Source organism: Portunus trituberculatus, unplaced genomic scaffold, assembly GCF_017591435.1.
Source record: "Portunus trituberculatus isolate SZX2019 unplaced genomic scaffold, ASM1759143v1 PGA_scaffold_399__1_contigs__length_104998, whole genome shotgun sequence".
In the NCBI taxonomy this organism is placed as follows: Eukaryota; Metazoa; Arthropoda; class Malacostraca; order Decapoda; family Portunidae; genus Portunus; species Portunus trituberculatus.
The window spans coordinates 37501-58774 of NW_025541567.1; the positions used below are offsets into that span (position 1 = coordinate 37501).

At 41.7% G+C, this 21274-nt stretch overlaps 1 protein-coding gene across 1 annotated transcript in view; it reads left to right on the forward strand.

Moving 5' to 3' along the window:
* LOC123500548 overlaps positions 1-21274 on the forward strand; it is a 30395-nt gene that overhangs the window by 274 nt on the left and 8847 nt on the right. Inside the window, exon 2 of the mRNA XM_045249239.1 lies at positions 13031-13217. Coding sequence (XP_045105174.1) covers positions 13031-13217 — 187 coding nt within the window. The remainder of the gene's footprint in view (positions 1-13030; positions 13218-21274) is intronic.

The window sequence follows — 21274 nt, forward strand, 5'->3', positions numbered from 1 at the left end:
AAAATATTGTAGCAGTAGTGTTCGTTTTTCTTCTAACAATAAGGATAGTGGAAGGAATCATGGTAGAAAGCAGATAACCCTTAATGCAATCATGAGCCAAATGTCCATTAAAATCAATTCAGTGTCAAAATCTTTTGAGTTTTAACCACCCTTTCTCTCCTCCAACCATTGAGATCCTTCACAGTTATGTTTTCCATGCCCACGCTGGCCTAAACCATCGGAAGGATAATGGACTTAATGGAGTTTATTCTATTGTCTTCCGTATCCTTACCTACGTACTTTGCTTGCAGCTTGCTTAGTCAAACTCTTTCAATTCTGTTTACCAACATTTATTTTGTTCACCTTGCTGGAAGTCTGGCTACTTTTAAGCTGTTTCTAAAATGGGTAACCCTTCTAAGACTTCAAAAGTACCGTCATACTGCCTCAACTTATCTTAAGATTTTACTTAATCTATCATCAACAGGAAGATTCTTAAATATCCATCATTTTAGAATCTTCTGTCTGAACGCCATGTATGTTTTTTTTTCTCTTTTGTAAGAAGGGAAAACTGGCCAAGGGCAACAAAAGCGGTCAAACAAAACGGCTCACCGAGATGTTAGTCCCCAAGCACTGTCAAAAAGTACCTTTTGCTTCACACTATCCAAGTCAGCTGTGTAAGCGCGCAGAACCACCATCCCCTATATACGTAGTGCAATACACAGAATATTCCACATATTGATGGATAAGCCCTATGCAGAGTTAAAAGTTGGGGCGTGAGAAATATTGGCGTAAACAAGTCAAAGTACTTTTTGTGGACAACTTCTGTCATGTATAACCCGAGAACAGACTTTCTTAAACCAAGGATTGGAAGATTTAGGTTGAGAGAAAGACTGAGGAATGTGCACCTTCATGCCAGATACTATCAGCTCTGTTATGCTGTCATCACACAGAGATGAATCTCTGACACGAAAGCAGTAGTTATTCCAATGAAAATCAGCATAATACCTCCTCAGATCTCCCAACTGGCAGAGGCAAAATGCCAGAAGTACTTTCGTTTTGCGGGATCTTTAGGAGGGATTAAAATAATAATACAAGGTACAATATGAGAATATAGGGTGACAGCTTAAGCAGAGGTATTTCAGGTAAGTAAATGGTCAAGAATATCGGGCGTGTCTTCAAGACGGTCAAGAACATGAGTAGGGTGTTGCAAAAGTTGCTCTAGGTCATGGCATATAGCAAAGATGAAGGCTAATTCACTAGGATGATTGGCGAAAGGAGAGGAAAGCCAAAGCTGGTGGTGAACACTGAAGTATCTAAGAATGGAGATCTCCATGAAAGAAAAGAGACACAGAATGTGCTCCACTTTCGAAGTTAGATAGTCAAAGAATTTCTTACAGTCCGAGGAGTTAGGTAGAAGAGAAACAACACAAATTTATTTAGATAGAGAGTGACTCTGAAGTCTCAGCCAAATGGTGGGAAATTCGGAAGATTCCAGAGAGCAAGTCAAGTCGTTGTGCATATAGATACAGCATCCAGCTTCGAAACGAAAATTAGGGTAGAGAAACTTGGAAGTAACACCTGTGTTTCGGTGAGAAAGAGAACATGATGTTTACTGTCTCTACGGTTGATCATCTGGCTCTCCTTACTGAGTCTTGTTCATTCTCTTCTAAAGATTTTGATTAAAAAGAACAGTGATCGTCTACCACAGTAGCAGAAACGAAACTGGAGATGAAGATGCAGAGAGAGAGAGAAGTATTAAAGCCATATGAGGGTAGTTTGGAAATCAAAGCTCTGTGGCAAACTCTTTCAATAGCTTTTGGCATTTTTAAAGCAACAGCAAAGTTTCACCAAAATCTCTAAAAGAGGACTCAGTATGGAAAACCAGGAAATCACCAGTAGAGTAATTAATACAAAACTATAGGTATGATAAGAATGTTAAATGAGCTTTTTAAAGGTGCTCATAAAAATCTGCATTTTGTTGTGGTGTGTATCTCCCACACATAATCACATGCTTCTTCATTATTATTGTTATTGTTTTATATTGCATCCATACATATTCATTCACTTACTCTGTATACTTATATATTCTAGACTACTTTGTTTATCGCCGCCTGCTCGTGTCGGGCACCAGTAGTCTAGAGGTGAATCAGGTGATGGTCGCCGGGTTAGCTCGCGCCGCACAGACTCTCGTGAATCCAGCCTGTACCCCTTCAACCTGTCTGCCAATATATTGAAAGTATCCAAGCCTTGTTTGGCCTTCCCTTCCGTACAGTGTACCTGTGGTGTCCCTCATACCGTTACAATGTTGATGAAAGGATTATCAGTGAGAAAAGAGATGGTAGTACCTCCATGATGGCCATAATCAGGAATGGGAATGGAGAAGAAGACCCGATATTCAGGTTAAAGTAGGTGGATGCAAGCAAACGCTAGTAGGAGAAAACCTAAAAATCAATTCCTCCTAATGCTGGAGTCACACTACAGCTTTTTTTTTTTATTATTATGACGTCCCCGACGGTCGTAGGAGGGCTGTCGCTGGCAGCAATGACGCCATTTTAACGCTTTTTAGCCTCTCATAAGATGTCGTGAGTCAAGACGTACGTTAACGCGGCGATATCGTACAATGTCGTAAGATGTCCTTGTTATCACACGAGATCATAGAAGCATTACGACAATCGAGCAATGCATTCGACTGTCAGGAAAAGCCATTTCATCGGGCGTACGATGACGTTGTAGAGAGATACGATGTCGTACGTGCTGCTAACGACATCGTTCGACATCGAACGAGTCAAAAATCGTTAAAATACTGAGTTACGACTGGTTTTTTAACCTACGTTTGGCAGTAACGCACGAAAACATTGTCGCTAGAATTATCGTGTCCAGTGTGACAGCTCGTGCATTGTCGCCAGTTAAAAAAATAAATAAATAAATAAAAAATAACCCCAGTTTATCCACCGAAGGAAGGGCATGCATGGGTATGATGTCCCACCGTCGTCGCAAGACCTCTTTGGGACATTCTTGGACATCGCAGGCCCATTGGACATGAGTATGGAGGGGCCGCGTCCGAGACCAGAAGTGAACATCCACCTTCAGACCACCACGAAGGTGAATGTATACCCTGTTGCCAGCAGGGGCAACTGGAGGAGTAGCAGCACCTGCACCAGCACCAGCAGCAACACCAAGACGAGAGAACAGCTGTTTGCCTCAAGTTGCTACGCCGCGTATTTCTATAAGGAGTGTGCGCAGTAGTAATGGGGGCGTTGGTGTGTAAAAGGTTATCACTGGTTAAAGGCGTTTAAGCCCGCCCAGGCTACTCGTAGTACGTGATACACCTATTACACTTTCACCACTACACCTTATTTCATAGGGGTCTCCCTCAACGTGGCATCATACTTACTTCTGAGTAGAGCCAGGGTCATTAAACACTTAAAACACTATTTTAATTTATTGCACACAAAGAAACACTCGCAACTGACAAAAGAAATACACATACACCACAACTGCAAAGAAACACAAACACACCACAAAGGCAAAGAAACACAAACACACCACAATGACTAAACACACGCACACAAACAACTGACAAAAGGAAACCCACGCACTCAAGCAACTGACACACACACACACACAGCACAGAGTAGAGCACAAATTCTACTTTGTCAAAAGTTTCGAACACGGTCTCTCCACTACTGGCAAGGCGTCACAAAGTACACAACAGTTTTCACTTTGTCAGGCAATCCCCAGGCACTGTCTCTTTACTGCGGTACACTGCATTCGAGGAACGGTTAGCAGGCAGGAGGCCACACAAGCACATGCGGCGTGAATGGCGTCGAGCAGCATACACGTTTAAGTTGTGTAGCCGTGAAAAGCCAAGTCGTGGCTTGCCATGGAGGAAAGGCAGAAGACTATCTGCCTGCCTCTCGCAGCAGGTACACAGTACGGTAGCCCCTACAGCACCGAGAACAGGGCGAGGAGCTGTAAGTTCTTCCTCGCCTTGAGCAGATCTGCCCAGATCCGGTCCCGACAGCTCCACGTTACCTCTCTTCGACACGGCTCACACCGTGGGTCGCGATTCGTGACGTCACTGAACCAACAGATGATTGTTAGGCAGTCCTTGTAGTGGTGACTGCCCTTGCCAGTAGTGAATAACTTGTGACATTCGCCCACACAAGAAGACATTGCTCCACGCAATGCCTGAAATGACAGTTAATTAGTAGACAATCATAATATGACATGATCATTACCCAACGTACTAGTCAGCGATGCGGCCATAAAACTACTGTGCCATGTTTAACAATACTATATACATATCAACACTCAATTGTTAAAACACCTCGCTCCATGCTGGCCCACGTTTACGTTGATTCGTAGTCACCCTCCAGAAGTCTGGACATGAGATCTGCTCCTACATTAGCGCTTCCCTTGATGTAACGAATCTTGAAGTTGAATTATTGCAGATACAAAGCCCATCGCATGAGCCTTGCGTTGGCGTTCTTTGATGTCCGAAGGCTTGACAGAGGCATGTGATCCGTTTCTAACGTAAATTTGTCGCCATAGAGGTAGTAGTAATATTTCTTGATACCTTCAATGACTGCCAGTAACTCCTTTTCAACAGTACTGTAATTGAGTTCTGCTGTCTTTAATTTTCTATTGTGATAGGCTACTGGAAAAGTCTCCCCGTCTTTTTCTTGCATTAAAACCGCACCGATGCCTTCTTGGGAAGCATCAGTGCGAAGAATGAAGGGACGATCCAGATCGGGAAGCTGTAGTATAGGTTCTTTACAGAGGAGGTTCTTGAGGGTGGTAAATGCCTTTTCTTGCTCAGATCCCCAAATCATTTTGTTTAGAGAGTTCTTCTTTAAAAGCTCTGTCAGGGGCAACGCAATGATGGCGAAATTTGGTATGAATTTGTGGTAGTAGCCGGCGAGTCCCAATAGCGACCTGACTTGTTTCTTTGTAGTCGGTCGGGATGCATTCTTGATCTTATCAATCTTGCTGTGCTGGCTGCCACAGATTCCTTCACCTACTGAATGGCCTAAGAATTTCACTTCTCGCTGTAGGAGCTCACACTTTGATGGCTTGATAGTCATGTTGTACTGCTGAAAACGTTCTAGAACAGTTTGTAAAGTATGCAAGTGCTGCTCAAAGGTGTTAGTGTGGACGAGCACGTCGTCAACGAATATTTCTACTCCGTTAATACCGTGGAGCACTTTACGCATGACACGGTTAAAGACTGCAGGCGAGTTTGTGAGACCGAAAGGAAGAACCTTGAAGTGGTATAGACCATTTGGTGTTGCGATAGCCGTGACCGGTCTGCTTTTTTCATCAAGAGGTATCTGAAAAAATCCCTTTGCTAAATCCATTTTTGAGAAGAACTTGGATTTCGAGATTCTGGCGAAGATCACCTCTTGGTCAAACATTGGCTCAGCATCCACTCTGGTTACTGAATTAACTTTACGGTAGTCTCCACAGATGCGTACCCCACCATCCCTCTTCCGTACCACCACCATAGGGCTACAGAAAGACGACGTAGATTTTTCGATGATACCAGCAGTCTCCTTGTCATCTATTTCTTTCTTGACTGCATCTAGCAGACGGATTGGAACTGGATACGGCTTCACCCGCACAGGCGTAGGAGTGCTTAGGTGAATCTGATGGCAGTTCACCCTAGGAGTACTTTTCCAACAATTCGTCTAAAAAAGTCTTTTGCTGCTGGTTAAGAGTTGACGAGACACAAACATTTCCCAAAGTTTCTCCACTCGTGGTCTCCGTAGTGTGTGGCTCGAAGTCATCTGTGCCCTCCTGAATCACCGCAGCTGCACCGATCATGAAGACTTCCCGAGAGAACTGAGCTCTGACGAGCTCTAGACACTCGCACTGTTCGGGTGTCAGCCCATGTCGTGTTTGGCTTGCGAGCCTTCCCGCGTGTGCCACTGTATGTGGCACAAAATACTTCTTCAACATATTTATGTGGAATCTCTTTTGGTCAGGTCCGACTTGTACTAGATAGTTCAGGTCATTTAATCTTTTCACAACTTCAAAGGGACCCTTCCATTGCGCTAGCAGCTTATTATGGGCAGTAGGAAGCAACAACAGACACTGATCCCCTTCTTGAAGTGTCCTAAGCTTGGTTTTCTGGTCATAATAGGACTTTTGGGCTTCCTTCGCCTTCAGCAACTCCTGCTTAGCGATTTGCCACGTTTCCTGCAACCGATCTGCTAAGTCCAAAACGTATGTGTAGGTAGTCTTTACTGTGGGGTCAGCCTCCTCGTTATCCCAAAGTTTTCTCAGAACTTGCAAAGGCCCCCGTATAGACCTACCATACATTAGCTCAAACGGTGAGAATTGGAGAGATGCTTGAGGTACTTCCCTGTAGGTAAAGAGAAGAGGAGCTATAAATCTGGGCCACTCCTTCGGCTGCTCCACCGCCATTCTCTTCAGCATCTTCTTTAGTGTGCCGTTGAAACGTTCACAAAGCCCATTGCACATAGGATGGTAAGGGGTGGTCCTCATCCCTTTCACTGCAAGCAACCTTAGAAATTCTTCCATCATAGCTGAAGTAAATTGACTTCCTCGGTCAGACAAAACTTGTCTTGGAATCCCCACACGGCAGAAGATCTCCATCATTGCCTCGGCGACAATTGTGGCTTTTACATTGCGCAGTGGTACTGCTTCCGGCCACCTCGTCGCAAAATCCACACACGTCAGGATGAACTTGGAGCTGTTGCTTGCCCTGGGAATGATAGGACCCACGATGTCCACAGCGACTCGATCGAAAGGATCAGAGATCAGTGGAAGCGGCTTGAGTGGAGCAGGTTTCACTCGTCCACGATCGCTAGTCCTCTGGCAGACATCGCATGATCTAACCATCCTGATAACCTCTTGATATATCCCTGGCCAAAAGAAATGAGCTTGGATTCTGTCCAGTGTCTTCTTAGTGCCCATGTGCCCTCCAAGAGTAGAATGATGGCCCAATTCGAAGACCGCCTGACGATATTTTTTCGGTACTACGAACTGCAGCCGAGATTCACCAGCAGGAGTCACAACCTTCCTGTACAGACGGTTGTTTTTCTTAAGAAAGCTTGCTTCCATCCTTCCAACTTTAATACAGCTTCCTTCAAGTACTTTCTTATGTACCAAAGAAAGTGTCAGATCACTGGCCTGTTCGTTGATCACATCACCATTTATGAGGTCAGCGACAGATGGAACTTGCAGGGGCTTGACTTCCTTGCTTGCTCTAGCTGCTGCCCTTGTGACTGCAGCTGCACTGGTCTGGGTAGCGACGCTGTTGGCACAGCAGTTTTTAACTCCAGTGATGTTTTCAATAACAAGGTCGGCCACTGGTTCCTTCATAACTGCTGCAGTGACACTTTCTGTATAGAACGGACACTTAACATTAATTGTAGCTGTTGGAAACTGCTTCATAGTTCCATCGATCATAATAACAGTCACTGTTCCTCCTGTGTAACATTTCGATGCCACCAGTTCTTCCTTTACAGAGCATCCTGATGAACCGTTATCCCTGAGCACCACTACAGGTGTACCATTCACCACGCTGGACTGAACAAGAAATCCAGTATTGGAGCTGGTAGTCCTCAGAGTAGCTGCTAGTCACCAATGATGCTGTACCGAAAGTAAATGTTCCTGGTCTTGACTACTTCTGGTTGTATTTGGTGTTACTCCAGGTGTTGATGCTCCTGATTCGTCCTTCTGCTGTATGGCTGCTGCCGATTGCTGCTTCTGTGACCACATGTTTCCTTTCCAGTCACCCCGGTATTGATGTTTACTTCTCTCGTAGGATTGCTGCTGCTGTGTAGATTGCTGATGCTGCTTTAGTTGTTGGTGAGACTGAATTGATGGAGTAGCACTGCTCGACTCTTGCTGTTGTGGGGAATGCCGATTTGGAAATTTCTTGTTTATTTGCTTCCTAGTGTTGTAACCATAGGCTGCGAAGTGAGCGTCTGCCATGTCGACCATCGTCTTCATGTCCTTAACTTTGTGTGTTTTCATCCGAGCAACCAACTCTGGTGGACAAGACTGTTCCAGTTGTGTACGAAGCATTAAGTCTCGTATCCCAACAACTGTCTTCGGTGTCTCGTCCTTTTCTATCCACTGATCCAGGTAACTAGCTAGGCGAGCATGAAACTGCGACACAGTTTCTTTATCTTGAAGCATCGCACTCTGAAACTGACTCCGAACACCCTCCACAGTTTTTCCATAAGCCTGTAAAAGAGCCTTCTTCATACCTGCGTAGTTGCGTGTTGCAGCTTCCAGGATGTTAAGTGGCTTGCCATCGAAAAGGTTCATGAACTCCACCTTCTTCATATCTTCCTTTAGTTGGTAAATGTTGGCAACCATCTCGAACCGCTCAATGAAAGGCTCGATTTCCTGGCCTTCCACATATTTGGACATCTGGAGGCGGTGAGTCGGGAACTGGTGACTTGGTGTTGGGTCAGACAGCGGTGTTGCAGACGACAACCGCAACTGTAACATTTCCTTTTCATGCCTCATCAGTTCTCGTTCTCTTTCTCCTTCCCTCTCAAGGCGTCGTTCCTCCGCAGCGAGTTTCTCTCTCCAGCTCTTGTTGCCGTTTTTCGTGTTCGCGCTGTTGCTTCTCATGCTCCCGCTGTTCCTTTTCGTACTCACGTTGAGCTGCTCTTTTGTCACGCAGTTCTTGTTGACGAGTGCGAACATATTCTTGTATTTCCTTTGTGTCGGTATATCCAAGGAGCTGCGCCTCCTTTAGAAGATTTTCAACTTGCACAGACATTTTTTCTTATTAAGTCAGTGTATACTGTACTCACTCGCCTTTACACTGCCAGGTCGCATATTGCACTGTGAGGGCCCCACGCTTAAAGGCGTTTAAGCCACCCCAGGCTACTCGTAGTACGTGATACACCTATTACACTTTCACCACTACACCTTATTTCATAGGGGTCTCCCTCAACGTGGCATCATACTTATTTCTGGGTAGAGCCAGGGTCATTAAACACTTAAAACACCATTTTGATTTATTGCACACAAAGAAACACTCGCAACTGACAAAAGAAATACACATACACCACAACTGCAAAGAAACACAAACACACCACAAAGGCAAAGAAACACAAACACACCACAATGACAAAACACACGCACACAAACAACTGACAAAAGGAAACCCACGCACTCAAGCAACAAACAAAACACACACACACACAGCACAGAGTAGAGCACAAATTCTACTTTGTCAAAAGTTTCGAACACGGTCTCTCCACTACTGGCAAGGCGTCACAAAGTACACAGAACAGTTTTCACTTTGTCAGGCAATCCCCAGGCACTGTCTCTTTACTGCGGTACACTGCATTCGAGGAACGGTTAGCAGGCGGGAGGCCACACAAGCACATGCGGCGTGAATTGCGTCGAGCAGCATACACGTTTAAGTTATGTAGCCGTGAAAAGCCAAGTCGTGGCTTGCCATGGAGGAAAGGCAGAAGACTGTCTGCCTGCCTCTCACAGCAGGTACACAGCACGGTAGCCCCTACAGCAGCGAGAACAGGGCGAGGAGCTGTAAGTTCTTCCTCGCCTTGAGCAGATCTGCCCAGATCCGGTCCCGACAGCTCTCTTCGACACGGCTCACACCCTGGCTCGCGATTCGTGACGTCAGTGAACCAACAGATGATTGTTAGGCAGTCCTTGTAATGGTGACTGCCCTTGCCAGTAGTGAATAACTTGTGACATGGTGATGGTGGCGAAAGCCGAAAGGCTTTCGTTAACGTATTCGAAATAAATAAACCCGCAGGTGGTGAAGATATACACCACCAGAGAGAGAGAGAGAGAGAGAGAGAGAGCTTTATCGGTGCTATTATCATGATCATCCCTATGAAGTATGTAGACTCCATCCTCAAGATGTCCCTGGTGAGATGCGGCTCCGTGTCAGCGAGGACAGGGATGTACTTTAGGAGACTCATGGTGAGGTGTGTAGATGTCGATGCTGTGGGGTGATGTGACATAGGAATCTATGGTAATAGTAAAAGTGAAGTGAAGCTATGTAAGAGTGGGTACAGTGGAAAGAAATAGTTAGAAATAAAGAAGAAAAGTTAAAGATAACAGTTTGTGGACATTCCACGTTGCTATTTTTATCATTTTATGTTGGAGGTAGCGCTAGCTGAACTAGGTTTGGGTCACCTAGCCTAGAAAGTTGCATATGTCTGTGTGTGTGTGTGTGTGTGTGTGTGTGTGTGTGTGTGTGTGTACGAGTGTTGTCATGAGGGTGATGTCCAGTATGAGTGTTCGTATCTTGTCTGCGTTTGAATTGTATGTTTGTTTGTGAGTGATTGTCTCATGTTTTTTTTTTTTTTTCTTTATCAGGTTTTTTGGTTTTATACAGGAAGGTAAGGAGTCTTAAAAAGTTAGTACAGGTAAGCATTGGTTCTTATGTGATATGGGAAAACGCTTTGGACCTCTATATATACCTGCAGGGGCTCATTTTGGGCCTGCCCTTGCGTCGTCAAGCGAATACACGGCGTTATCGCACTATTGTCAAATGTGTCTTATTCGATATCGTTTGACGTCGTGTGACATCGTTCGACATCGTCCGACATCGTCCGACATCGTTAGCGTAACATACGTTGTCGCAAGCCAAGAAAATTTGATAATTCTGGTTGCTCCCATTTTCTTTGGTACGTCGTGCGTCATCGTTGTGGGTGTCGTACGATGACGTATGATGACATACATCATCGTACGAGGGATATACATCATCGTACGTCTAGGATCCGATGTCGTGCGTCCTTCGTTTTGCGTGTCCTTCTTGCACTGAGATTCTCCCAATCGTTACGACAGTCGTATGCAATCGCAGAAAACTGGCCTGTACGACCGTCGAGGGCGTCGTAGTCAAATAAAAGCTATAGTGTGTCCCCAGCATAAGAAGCAAGCAAACATCAACAATTCCATTGTAGAAAATTGAATAGAATTATTTTGAGGAAGTTTCTAGGGATGCCTCAGAAAGAAACTTACTTCCCTTTGCCAACCTGATTACTAAGTACTTTACTCGGTTGGCGAGTGTTAACTGATCCTACATTATTAGTAAGTACTAAAAATTTGAAACTGAGTAACTGGTGTGGTAATAGTTATCCATACGCGAGTCACTGGAACGCCGGAAAAGACGGACACGGAAACCCTCTACAGTTTAAATTCATATCAAAAGTGGATGAACCACTTCGATAAACAATATCTGTCACTTGCGTATCAGATGATTTCAAAAGCACCTTTCTATTGGGAACGTTCGTTGAGTCTAGGGACCCAGCAGATCGTCGAGAACGTTTTTGCTTGGAGTGAGGAGGGAATTTTGGAGACTTTTTTTTGTACGTATATGTTTGGGCTTCAAAATCTTGGGATATTTTGGTGGTTGAAAATTCATTGGGAGTGTTGATTTCTACAATATGAACACCTGCATGCTGAATCTGCGGTGCTGATGAAGATGCAATAGAGGGATTTGCAAATGAAGATAAGGAGATCTTGCCTAAAGTTGAGAGCTTATCAGTGATATTATCCAAAACAGAGACCTTATTAAAAACAGAAACCGAAGGAACGGCATTTCCAACAGAACGGTAAGAGACAAAAAAAAAAAAAATTGAGAAAAGAGGGGAAGTGTTACAACTTTATTACTTATGGTGCTGGAGGAACTAGAGAAGAGGGAGGAGGCGTAGAAATTTATCCCACCATCCTTCTGTATAAGAATTTCCCAACTGACAATACCAAGATTAATGAATTGAGGACTAATCAATTGAAGAATTGTCGGCAACATTCAAAGACACCATCAGAATGGCATGGTAGATGGAAGACTATTATCTCCTGAGTTAATTTTTAGGACATATAAAGACACCTTTAATGTATTCTTGATTTTATTTATCGGGAGCACTCCAGTATTTAGATACCTGGTAGCATGAATAAAGTTGCACCGACGTTCCCTACAAAACACGCTATAAGCCAGTAAGGTGTAGCTGGGTCGCGAGCTTTAGGATCACTTTCCTCAGTTTCATTGAAAATATTAGGACAATAGTCATTCTCATTGTCAGTTACATTGCTTGATCGAATGATCTCAACAGTTAAGTTGTTGTCTCCAAAATACAGAGAATGTATTGCCTCAAGAACAGTTTTGGCGGAAATATCGGATGTAAATATAACATAGCACTGATTAGAGAGACAATTGCTCTCAAATTTGAGTCAGATATGGAGAACTGTTCTAAAATGCCTTTCTAGCTGAATAAATAGCACAGTAAAACATGGAGGTATGGACATGGATTGTAATTGTGTCAACACAAGACTCATCAACTGATCCAAGAGCTCTTCCACCATAGAAAACAATAGCAAGGGGAGTGCGAACTCCTACCCGCAGGACACCATCACGACCAGAAGGTGATGTTTCAAAGGAGTAATCGATCGCCCTTCAAGGACCAGAGGAATTCTCATATCTACCCATGAGGATGTTGAATATATAATATGGTTCCAGGGGCCAAGAAAAACCGCCTGCTAAAACTATGAAGTGAGTGAGCGATGGCTGCCGTGAATGGAGTACCTTGTCTCTATGGAAGCCACTTGTTTTCAAAAGCAGTTCCTGATGATTCAAAATTTTGTCCACGACGAAACAAAGAGCTCACCTTACAACGCATCCTAGACCAAATACCCAACTATCAACACAGAACGACTTCAAAAGGCAGTCCTTCTGGTGAGCGGTATCGTTGACCCTTACTGGCAGCTAAACGCCCAGAACCCCTTAGTCTAGCTTCTCACTGATGACCTTGCTAGCTTGGGTAGCCATTTCTTCCTAGGTAGAGCGTAGCAGGCACCGAAGATCCCTTTGGCCTCGCTCTCCATGTAATAGGGACCATGACAAGGCGGTTCCAACAAGAAGACCGTTTCTAGGAACAGACTGAATTTAGGTAAACTTTCACTAAGAAGAAAAAGTAGATGTTAGGAGACAGAATTGAAAGAGTTTCACTAAGCAAGGTGCAAGCACGGAAGCACAGTTTTAAAGAATAAAAGCAGGGACCATGAGATTTTCATTTTATTTCAGACGAGCTCATGTCGGAGATCGGCAATTCCTGGAGCTCACTGTTGCTAAGGATTTCACAGGTATTGACGGCTTTTCCCCGATATACATAGGGAGAGGGATTATCGTATCATCAATCACTGCTTGGCCGGTGCCCCACGATGCTCCATACAAACACCAACTAGACCGCGGTATTATGGCAATAGCAGAGGTAAGGCACGGTTTTCTTACAACTCACTCACTTATAGATTACATTATTACGTACCGCTTTTCCTGATACTCACAACAACTGTTGAGACAGTACTGCTTCTATATCTTTACAAAGTGAACAGTAGCAACAAGCCCCACAAAGTATTTGCATCATTTAGTCTTAGTAAAACTTACTTGACTAGACTAGAATATAAACAGACTGACTAAACTAAAATGTAAATAATACTGACTAACTGATTAAAAGTGTGGGTATAGGAGCCGGAGGCTGGGGCAGGGAAAAAAAGCACCGTAACATCGCTGGTATATGATGATAGGGGAAAAATTTAGTGTACGGCACCGACGGACACCGAACCATTCAGTGCCTTCCAAGCCATCAAAGGAGTTGGCTCACTCGTCCACGATTCAAGACTCACCACCGGTAGAAGGTGACTCCCTAAGGCAGGGAAAGTAGTTGTAACTTGGATATCTGTTCCCTTAATTAAAGTGCTGATGAATTTTTTTTTTTTTCTTTTTTTTTTTTACGTAAGGAAGAGGGCCAGCCAAGGGCAAAAAAAGAAAGTTTGAAAAAGGCCCACTTGAACGCTGGCTCTCCAAAGACTTCAAAAAGTGCCAAAACCGTCAGCCAGAATTAGGGGAGCAAATGCCTCGATACCTCCCTCTTAAAAGAAGACAAGTTGTAGGAATTCGGAAATACAGATGCAGGGAGGGAGTTCCAGAATTTACCAGTGAAAGGGATGAATGATTGAGCGTACTGGTTAACTCTTGCATTAGAGAGTTGGACAGAATAAGGATGAGAGGAAGAAGAAAGCCTTGTGCAGCGTGGCCGCAGGAGGAGGGGAGGCATGCAGTTAGCAAGATCAGTAGAACAGTTACCATGAAAATAGCGATAAAATATAGAAAGGGATGCAACATTTCGGCGGTGAGAAAGAGACTGAAGACAGTTAGTCAGAGGAGGGGAGTTGATGAGACGAAGAGCTTTCGATTCCACCCTATCAAGCAAAGCTGTGTGACTGGAACCCCCCCAAACATGCGAAGAGTACTCCATACAGGGACGGATAAGGTACAAGTCGATAGACAAAGTTGGAAGAGTAAGTAATTCAAACGCCTTCATCGCCTACTCACTTGGCAAGTTTGTTTGCGTTAAGTCAATACTGACCGTAATATTTTAAAATAGTGCAAATTTTCGCCCGTAATTTGTTTACAAATTTCATCTGTTCGTAATTGATTTTGTCGGATGTCTTGATTACATTCCTAACGACATGTAGATGACCCCAAATTTTTAAATGTTGTGTCCATGTACTAGATAATCACGATTAAGTTGAATAAAATAGAGCTGCTGTCTACAGATAGCGCACAGCACCAGCACTCGGATACAGAAAGCAGTCACATAAGGACAGATTCTTCCCAACATGTTGACCTTTTTCGTTGGTGATACTGTGAATCCAAAAATTTTTGGCGTCAAACAGGAACAACAAACACACAACCAGTTTATCTTCAATCACTTTATTTACCTTAATTAATTCAAAATTATATTGACTGCATTTTTGTATGGCTTTCGATTTAACGATAGACTTGGAAATGAACACAGGCGATGCTACGTTGTCTCCACTGGCTGCGTTCTTCTGGTCATGGTCCAGTCTGGTCCGGTCACTTATTAAGGTGGCACAGCGAAAGCAGATACTACAACCATGTCTAACCAAACATCCCGTTCCGAGTACTGTTCAATTTTCACACTGACAAAACATACAAAGCGCTATATGTAGATAATTTCGCACACAACACTATCATATTATAACACAATCGCACATGTACTTCGGTTATTCAAGTCCAGGTTTTTTTTTGACAATTTGTCACAAAAAAATAGTTTATATTCGACAGTCATTTCATTCCAAATACTCCCAATATATCAAGTAACACACCAGTTTTCCATTCTTTCCGACAAAAGAAAACAAACAATAAGATGTTTGGTGCTCGTTTTGCTCAGCCGCCAACGAAAACGATAAATAAGTTGGAAGAAATTTGACCTGTGTGACGTCACCTTATGAGTCTGTTCTCAAGAAGTGGTTACAAATGCGCGACTGGAAACTCGTTGCAGCATATAATCAGAACACCTAACTTTATAAACTGATAGCAAGACAGAGACCTAGGACACTTACACAGACTGTGTTAGTGCTCCGTCTTTTATCAATTAAGCTGACTGACACACTTTCAAATGATACAAATGGTGTATGAAGTGTGCATTCATTAGCCACCAAAGTAAATCAATAACAGGAATACTCTCTGAGAAAATTTGAAAAAAAATACATGTATTGCTATCGGTGACTTTCCCAACTGTCCGAATAGTTCAGTGCTTCGTAGCGTCAAGATTCAAGCTTGTCAGTATAATGATTGGAGTGAAAAGTTAAAAGTGGCTCTTAAAATTCAACAAAAGGCTTATCTAAACCTCATAGAAGTGGTTCAGTCCTCATGCAATGAAAGATTGAAACAGCTAGAATCAAATAATAACGATGTTATTTTCTTTAGTTTTCTCAAAAAGAAATTGGGGACTTGAAAGAAATTGATATGAAGCAGAATGAAGAAATTAAAGAATTGTAAAAGGAAATGAGAGACATAAAGAAAAAGGAATATGAAGACGAAATAGAGATGATTAAAAAAGGAATCGACTATCAAGAGGACTACTCCCGGAGGAATAATTTACGCATCGATGTCATGGTGGAAGATCCAGGTGAGAACTGGGAGGTAACACAAAACAAGGTGCAACTTCTGATGAGGGAGAAACTTGGGATGGATGATGTTTAGTTTGAGCCAGCTCACCGAGTGTGACAAACAAGTTTTTATCATGAAGAACCAACCTCGAATCATCGTTGCCCATTTCTGCCGGTATGCCGATCGTCAACAAGCACTTCGAAACTTTGCAAATCTAAAAGAAAAAGATACGAACATCTACTTGTATGAAGACTTGTGCGAGGTCTCAGTGCAAAAACGTAAGGCTCAGCTACCGACGCTCCGAAAAGCAAGAGCAGAAGGCAAGAATGCGTATTTCTCTTATACAAAGCTCATAATCAGGGAGAGAAGAGAGCGTACTTTTCAGCATTCAACTACTGAGGACTCGACTCCCCACTTGCCTAATGTCCATTGTCCTACTCGCACCATGGTTGCCTTTGCTCCTGCTTCGTCTCTGGCTGCTGACACCTCGTCAGCGACGGCAGGAGGTGATACGGATACGCTGGAGGGAGCTGTGGGTGGAAATGTTTCAGAGTTGGAGGCAATACCTAAGGGCAAGCGGACGACTTCCCCCCCCTAAAAAAAAAAAAAAGGAAAGAAAAGAAAAAAAAATGCATCTTCACATTGTCGGGAATTAGTGTGTATAATTTAGTATACATCTTTTATTTTCAATATGTTCATATTTCCCATTTCTGAAGTTGATGATAATCAATTTACTGACTTATTTGAGGTAAATGCCGATGATATTCTGCCATCTAATTATTACGATCAGTTGAGTTATTATCCTAATGCTGTGTCTGATACCCACAGTGTAAGATGCTTCCAGGTCCTTCATGATGATGAGCTAGAGGTATTACACACTGTTCCGGGCTCCATTTACTATTATCTAGATTTTCAGTCTTTAATTCATTGAACATTCCTGTAGCTTGAAAATCCTAATATACAATGTTAGAAGTATACCAAAAAATTTTGATGCATTCCTTGATAATCACTAACTTCCAATTATTGAAGAATTGCAGGTTATTTTTGTAAAACAGGGTTCAGTGACGACACACAACACGAATTTAGGGTAAGAGGGTTTAATATTTATACAAAGAATAGGAATAATTCAAGAGGAGTTGCTATGTATATCAAAGATAATATGAAATGTTTTCTTATTGATGATTTGAGTATTAAAAATGAGTATATTGAGACTTTGTTTATTCAGTGTAAATATTTGTCTTCATTTATTGTTGGTGTAGTGTATCGTCAACCCAACTCTGATGTTCGTGCGCTTATTAGTTTACTTGAGGACTTATTAGGGAAAAGAAAGCTGTGGAAAAAGGTGTGTTATATTTTTGGTGATATAAACATCAATTTAATTCATTCAGAGTCGAAGACCATCCTGGACTACACAAGTATGGATTTTTTTTTTTTTTTTTTTTCGTGTAGTGATAAACTCACCAGGGTAACATCTCAGAATGCATCTCTAATTAATCACATATGGACAAATGATAATAATATACCTATTAAACCAGACATTTTGATAATGATATTACAGATCGTTTTCCACCATTTATAGTTTCTTAAAAAAAAAAAAAAAACGTGGCAATGCAAGACCAATGACGTTCACTTTCAGAGATTTTAAGAATATTGATACCAAAAATTTATGCAATGATAAAGAAGTACAGCTTCATAACTGTCAATTTACAGATGATGTTAACGAAAATTTCAATTATCTGATTGAATGTTTGATAAAAAGAACAGATAAAAATATTCATCGTAAAACTGAAACTGTCTGCCAAAAGAATTATGAAACTTTGGATAACCAGCGAGTTTGAAAATTTATTAAAAATCAGACATAAACTTTATGGAGATAAATATAGAAATTATCGGAACATGGTCTGTTGGAAAATTGACACTGTATAAAGATATTATGAATCAAAAGTAACATTAGACTTTCGTAATAGCAAGAAATAATAATAATAATAAGATTATGAATACTAAAAAAATAAAACGAAACATTATAGAGGAATTACTTGTAGATGGTACAGTGGTGTCTGACTCAACTGCAATATGTAAAGGAATTAATTCATACTTTTCTTCAATTGGTCAGAAATTGGATGCAGAATTACCACCCTCACATATCTCACCTTTGATGTATTCAATGAAGAAGCAGTTTTTCACCATTTGAATTAACAAATGAAATTATTAAGCAGCTCAAAGAATCAAGTCCATACCATGATAACGCCAATATGAAGATCTCTGCATCAGTAATATCCCCTGTTCTATCAATTTTGATTAATTTGTATATATCCTGATTATCTGTAAATAGATCAAAATCATTCCATTACAAAAGGAGGGTGGGTCTCTTGGAGGGACTGCTTCAAATTTCCATTTTTCGTTTTATGCCATTTTCATCAAGTTAAACTGTTAATCTAACAAATAAAAGGTCTCCTTGGTATTAAAAGTCATCCCTTTACCTTTAAAGGAGACGAAAACACATGCGACAGCCCTTTAAATTAATATCCCAGAGAGAAAAAAAAATTTGTGTTTTCGATTTTTATCTAGGTTTATTTTAGTTATTGCTATTAGGAAAACATTTTCTTTTAACTAAGGTGGGTAAGGGCGTAAGATTTGAGGGTAACACATTTGATCAAGAAAGACGCGTACTAAAGTAAGAGAACGGTAGTTGTTATTCAGTGAAAATTCTTTATTTTCTATCTTTCCCGATATGTCACTGAAGATTTAAGCATAGAAACGAAGAAGGCACTGTCCTCGAGAAGCCGTCCCGTACGCTCGTCTCCATGGCAATGTCCCCGAGAAGCCGTCCTGTAAGCTCGCCTCCATTCCCGGCTCCCCCTTCGCAGCTCCTCCACCCAGCTGATTTGACGTCACTTATATGAAGCCACGTTATTGGTCAGAGAGAGAGAGAGAGAGAGAGAGAGAGAGAGAGAGAGAGAGAGAGATCACGAATAAGGAGAGAGAGAATATGATAATGAATAGAGAGAGAGAGAGAGAGAGAGAGAGAGAGAGAGAGAGAGAATATAGTAACGAGTAAGGCAGCGTTTCTCAACCTTTTTACCCTTGCGTAACACTTAAAATAAATTACATGTCTCAAGGAACCCCTGCGTAAAACACAAAATGATGTACCATAATATATTTCTCATTTTATTTTCATCGTGTTTCATGTGACAAATATCATCATCAGAGATAGAATATGATAACGAAGAGAGAGAGAGAGAGAGAGAGAGAGAGAACTGCTGACGCGTGACAGCAGACCGCATGTGTGTTTCACTGTTTGAATAGCTGCAGTCTCTGACGAGACAGCCAGACGTTACCCTACGGAACGAGCTCAGAGCTCATTATTTCCGATCTGCGGATAGGCCTGAGACCAGGCACACACCTCACACCGGGACAACAAGGTCACAACTCCTCGATTTACATCCCTTACCTACTCACTGCTAGGTGAACAGGGGCTAAACGTGAAAGGAGACACACCCAAATATCTCCAAACGGCCGGAGAATCGAACCCCGGTTGTCTGGTTTGTGAAGCCAGCGCTCTAACCACTGAGCTACCGGACGTGTGTGTGTGTGTGTGTGTGTGTGTGTGTGATATCACTTTTACGTCGCGAGACAGCAGACATTTATTTGTATTTATTACTGTTTATTTATTTTTATTTATTTATTTATTTATTTTTGTGTGTGTGTGTGTGTGTGTGTGTGTGTGTGTGTGTGTGTGTGTGTGTGTGTGTGTGTGTGTGTGATCACTTTTACGTCTCGAGAATGTGTGTGTGTGTGTGTGTGTGTGTGTGTGTGTGTGATCACTGTTACGTCGCGAGACAGCAGACATTCATTTGTTTATTAATATCTACTTATTGTTTATTTCTTTATTCATTTATCTATTTTATTTATTTATTTATTTATTTTGTGTGTGTGAGATCACTTCTACGTCGCGAGACAAATTTTCCTTCATCATTCTCTCTCTCTCTCTCTCTCTCTCTCTCTCTCTCTCTCTCTCTCTCTCTCTCTCTCTCTCTCTCTCTCTCTCTTATTCATTATCATATTCTCTCTCTTATCTCTCTATTCTCTCTCTCTCTCTCTCTCTCTCTCTCTCTCTCTCTCTCTCTCTCTCTCTCTCTCTCTCTCTCCTTATTCATTATCATATTCTCTCTCTCTATTCTCTCATCTCTCTCTCTCTCTCTCTCTCTCTCTCTCTCTCTCTCTCTCTCTCTCTCTATCTCTCTCTCTCTCTTATTCTCTCTCTCTCTCTCTCTCTCTCTCTCTCTCTCTCTCTCTCTCTCTCTCTCTCTCTCTCTCTCTCTCTCTCTCTCTCTATTCGTGATCATATTTCTCTCTCTCTCTCTCTCTCTCTCTCTCTCTCTCTCTCTCTGACCGATAGCGTGGCTTCATATATGTGACGTCAAATCAGTTGGATGGAGGAGCCGCGAAGGGGGAGCAGGAAATGGAGGCGAGCGTACGGGACGGCTTCTCGGGGACATTGCCACGAAGAATACACAAGCACCTCTCGTCTGCAGAGGCACGGAAAGTGAAGAGAAAGACCGATTAGAGAACTTTGTCTGAAATGTATTACCCTCATCTGGAATACTAAAGCTATAACAACCATTTTTTCAGGGTGAGATATGAATTAATATACAGTTTTTCTTTAAATCTAATTTCCCGCCAACTTACTTTTTACGTATTTAACCATTAACTGCTCTTTTATTTCTTTTCCAAAGTGCACAATTTTACTTGAAACGTAAAATTCAACCATTTTCTCATAACTGACTTTTTTAGAATTTTAAATTTCCTTTTTTTCAATGTTTTTTTTCAATTAAATTTTTTTTATTAAACTAAAATATTTTAAATTCCTAAACTCAAATTCTAAAAAGTAAAAGTTATAAAAATGGTTGAATTTTATGTTTCAAGTTAAACTGTGCACTTTGGAAAAGAAACAAGGGAGTAGATAACGTTAAAAGTAAGTTTGCGGGAAATTAGCTTTAATGAACAACTTTACATATTAATTCATATCTCAAAAAATATTCAACATAAATTTGAAACAGTCCCCCACGAGACACCCCTTCCCCAAGTTTGAGTGGATCGAAGTAAGCTACACCCTTCAAATTGTCGACTAATATTAATACTTTCAACATTAAGTAAGATAATACAAAAGTAATGTATACCCGTTTATCACATCATCTTGATATCAATGAAATTCTATGTAAAAGTCAGCTCGGTTTTAGGAAAAATTATTCACCACAAACGGCAACTGTAAAGCAATAAACATAATATATATATATATATATATATATATATATATATATATATATATATATATATATATATATATATATA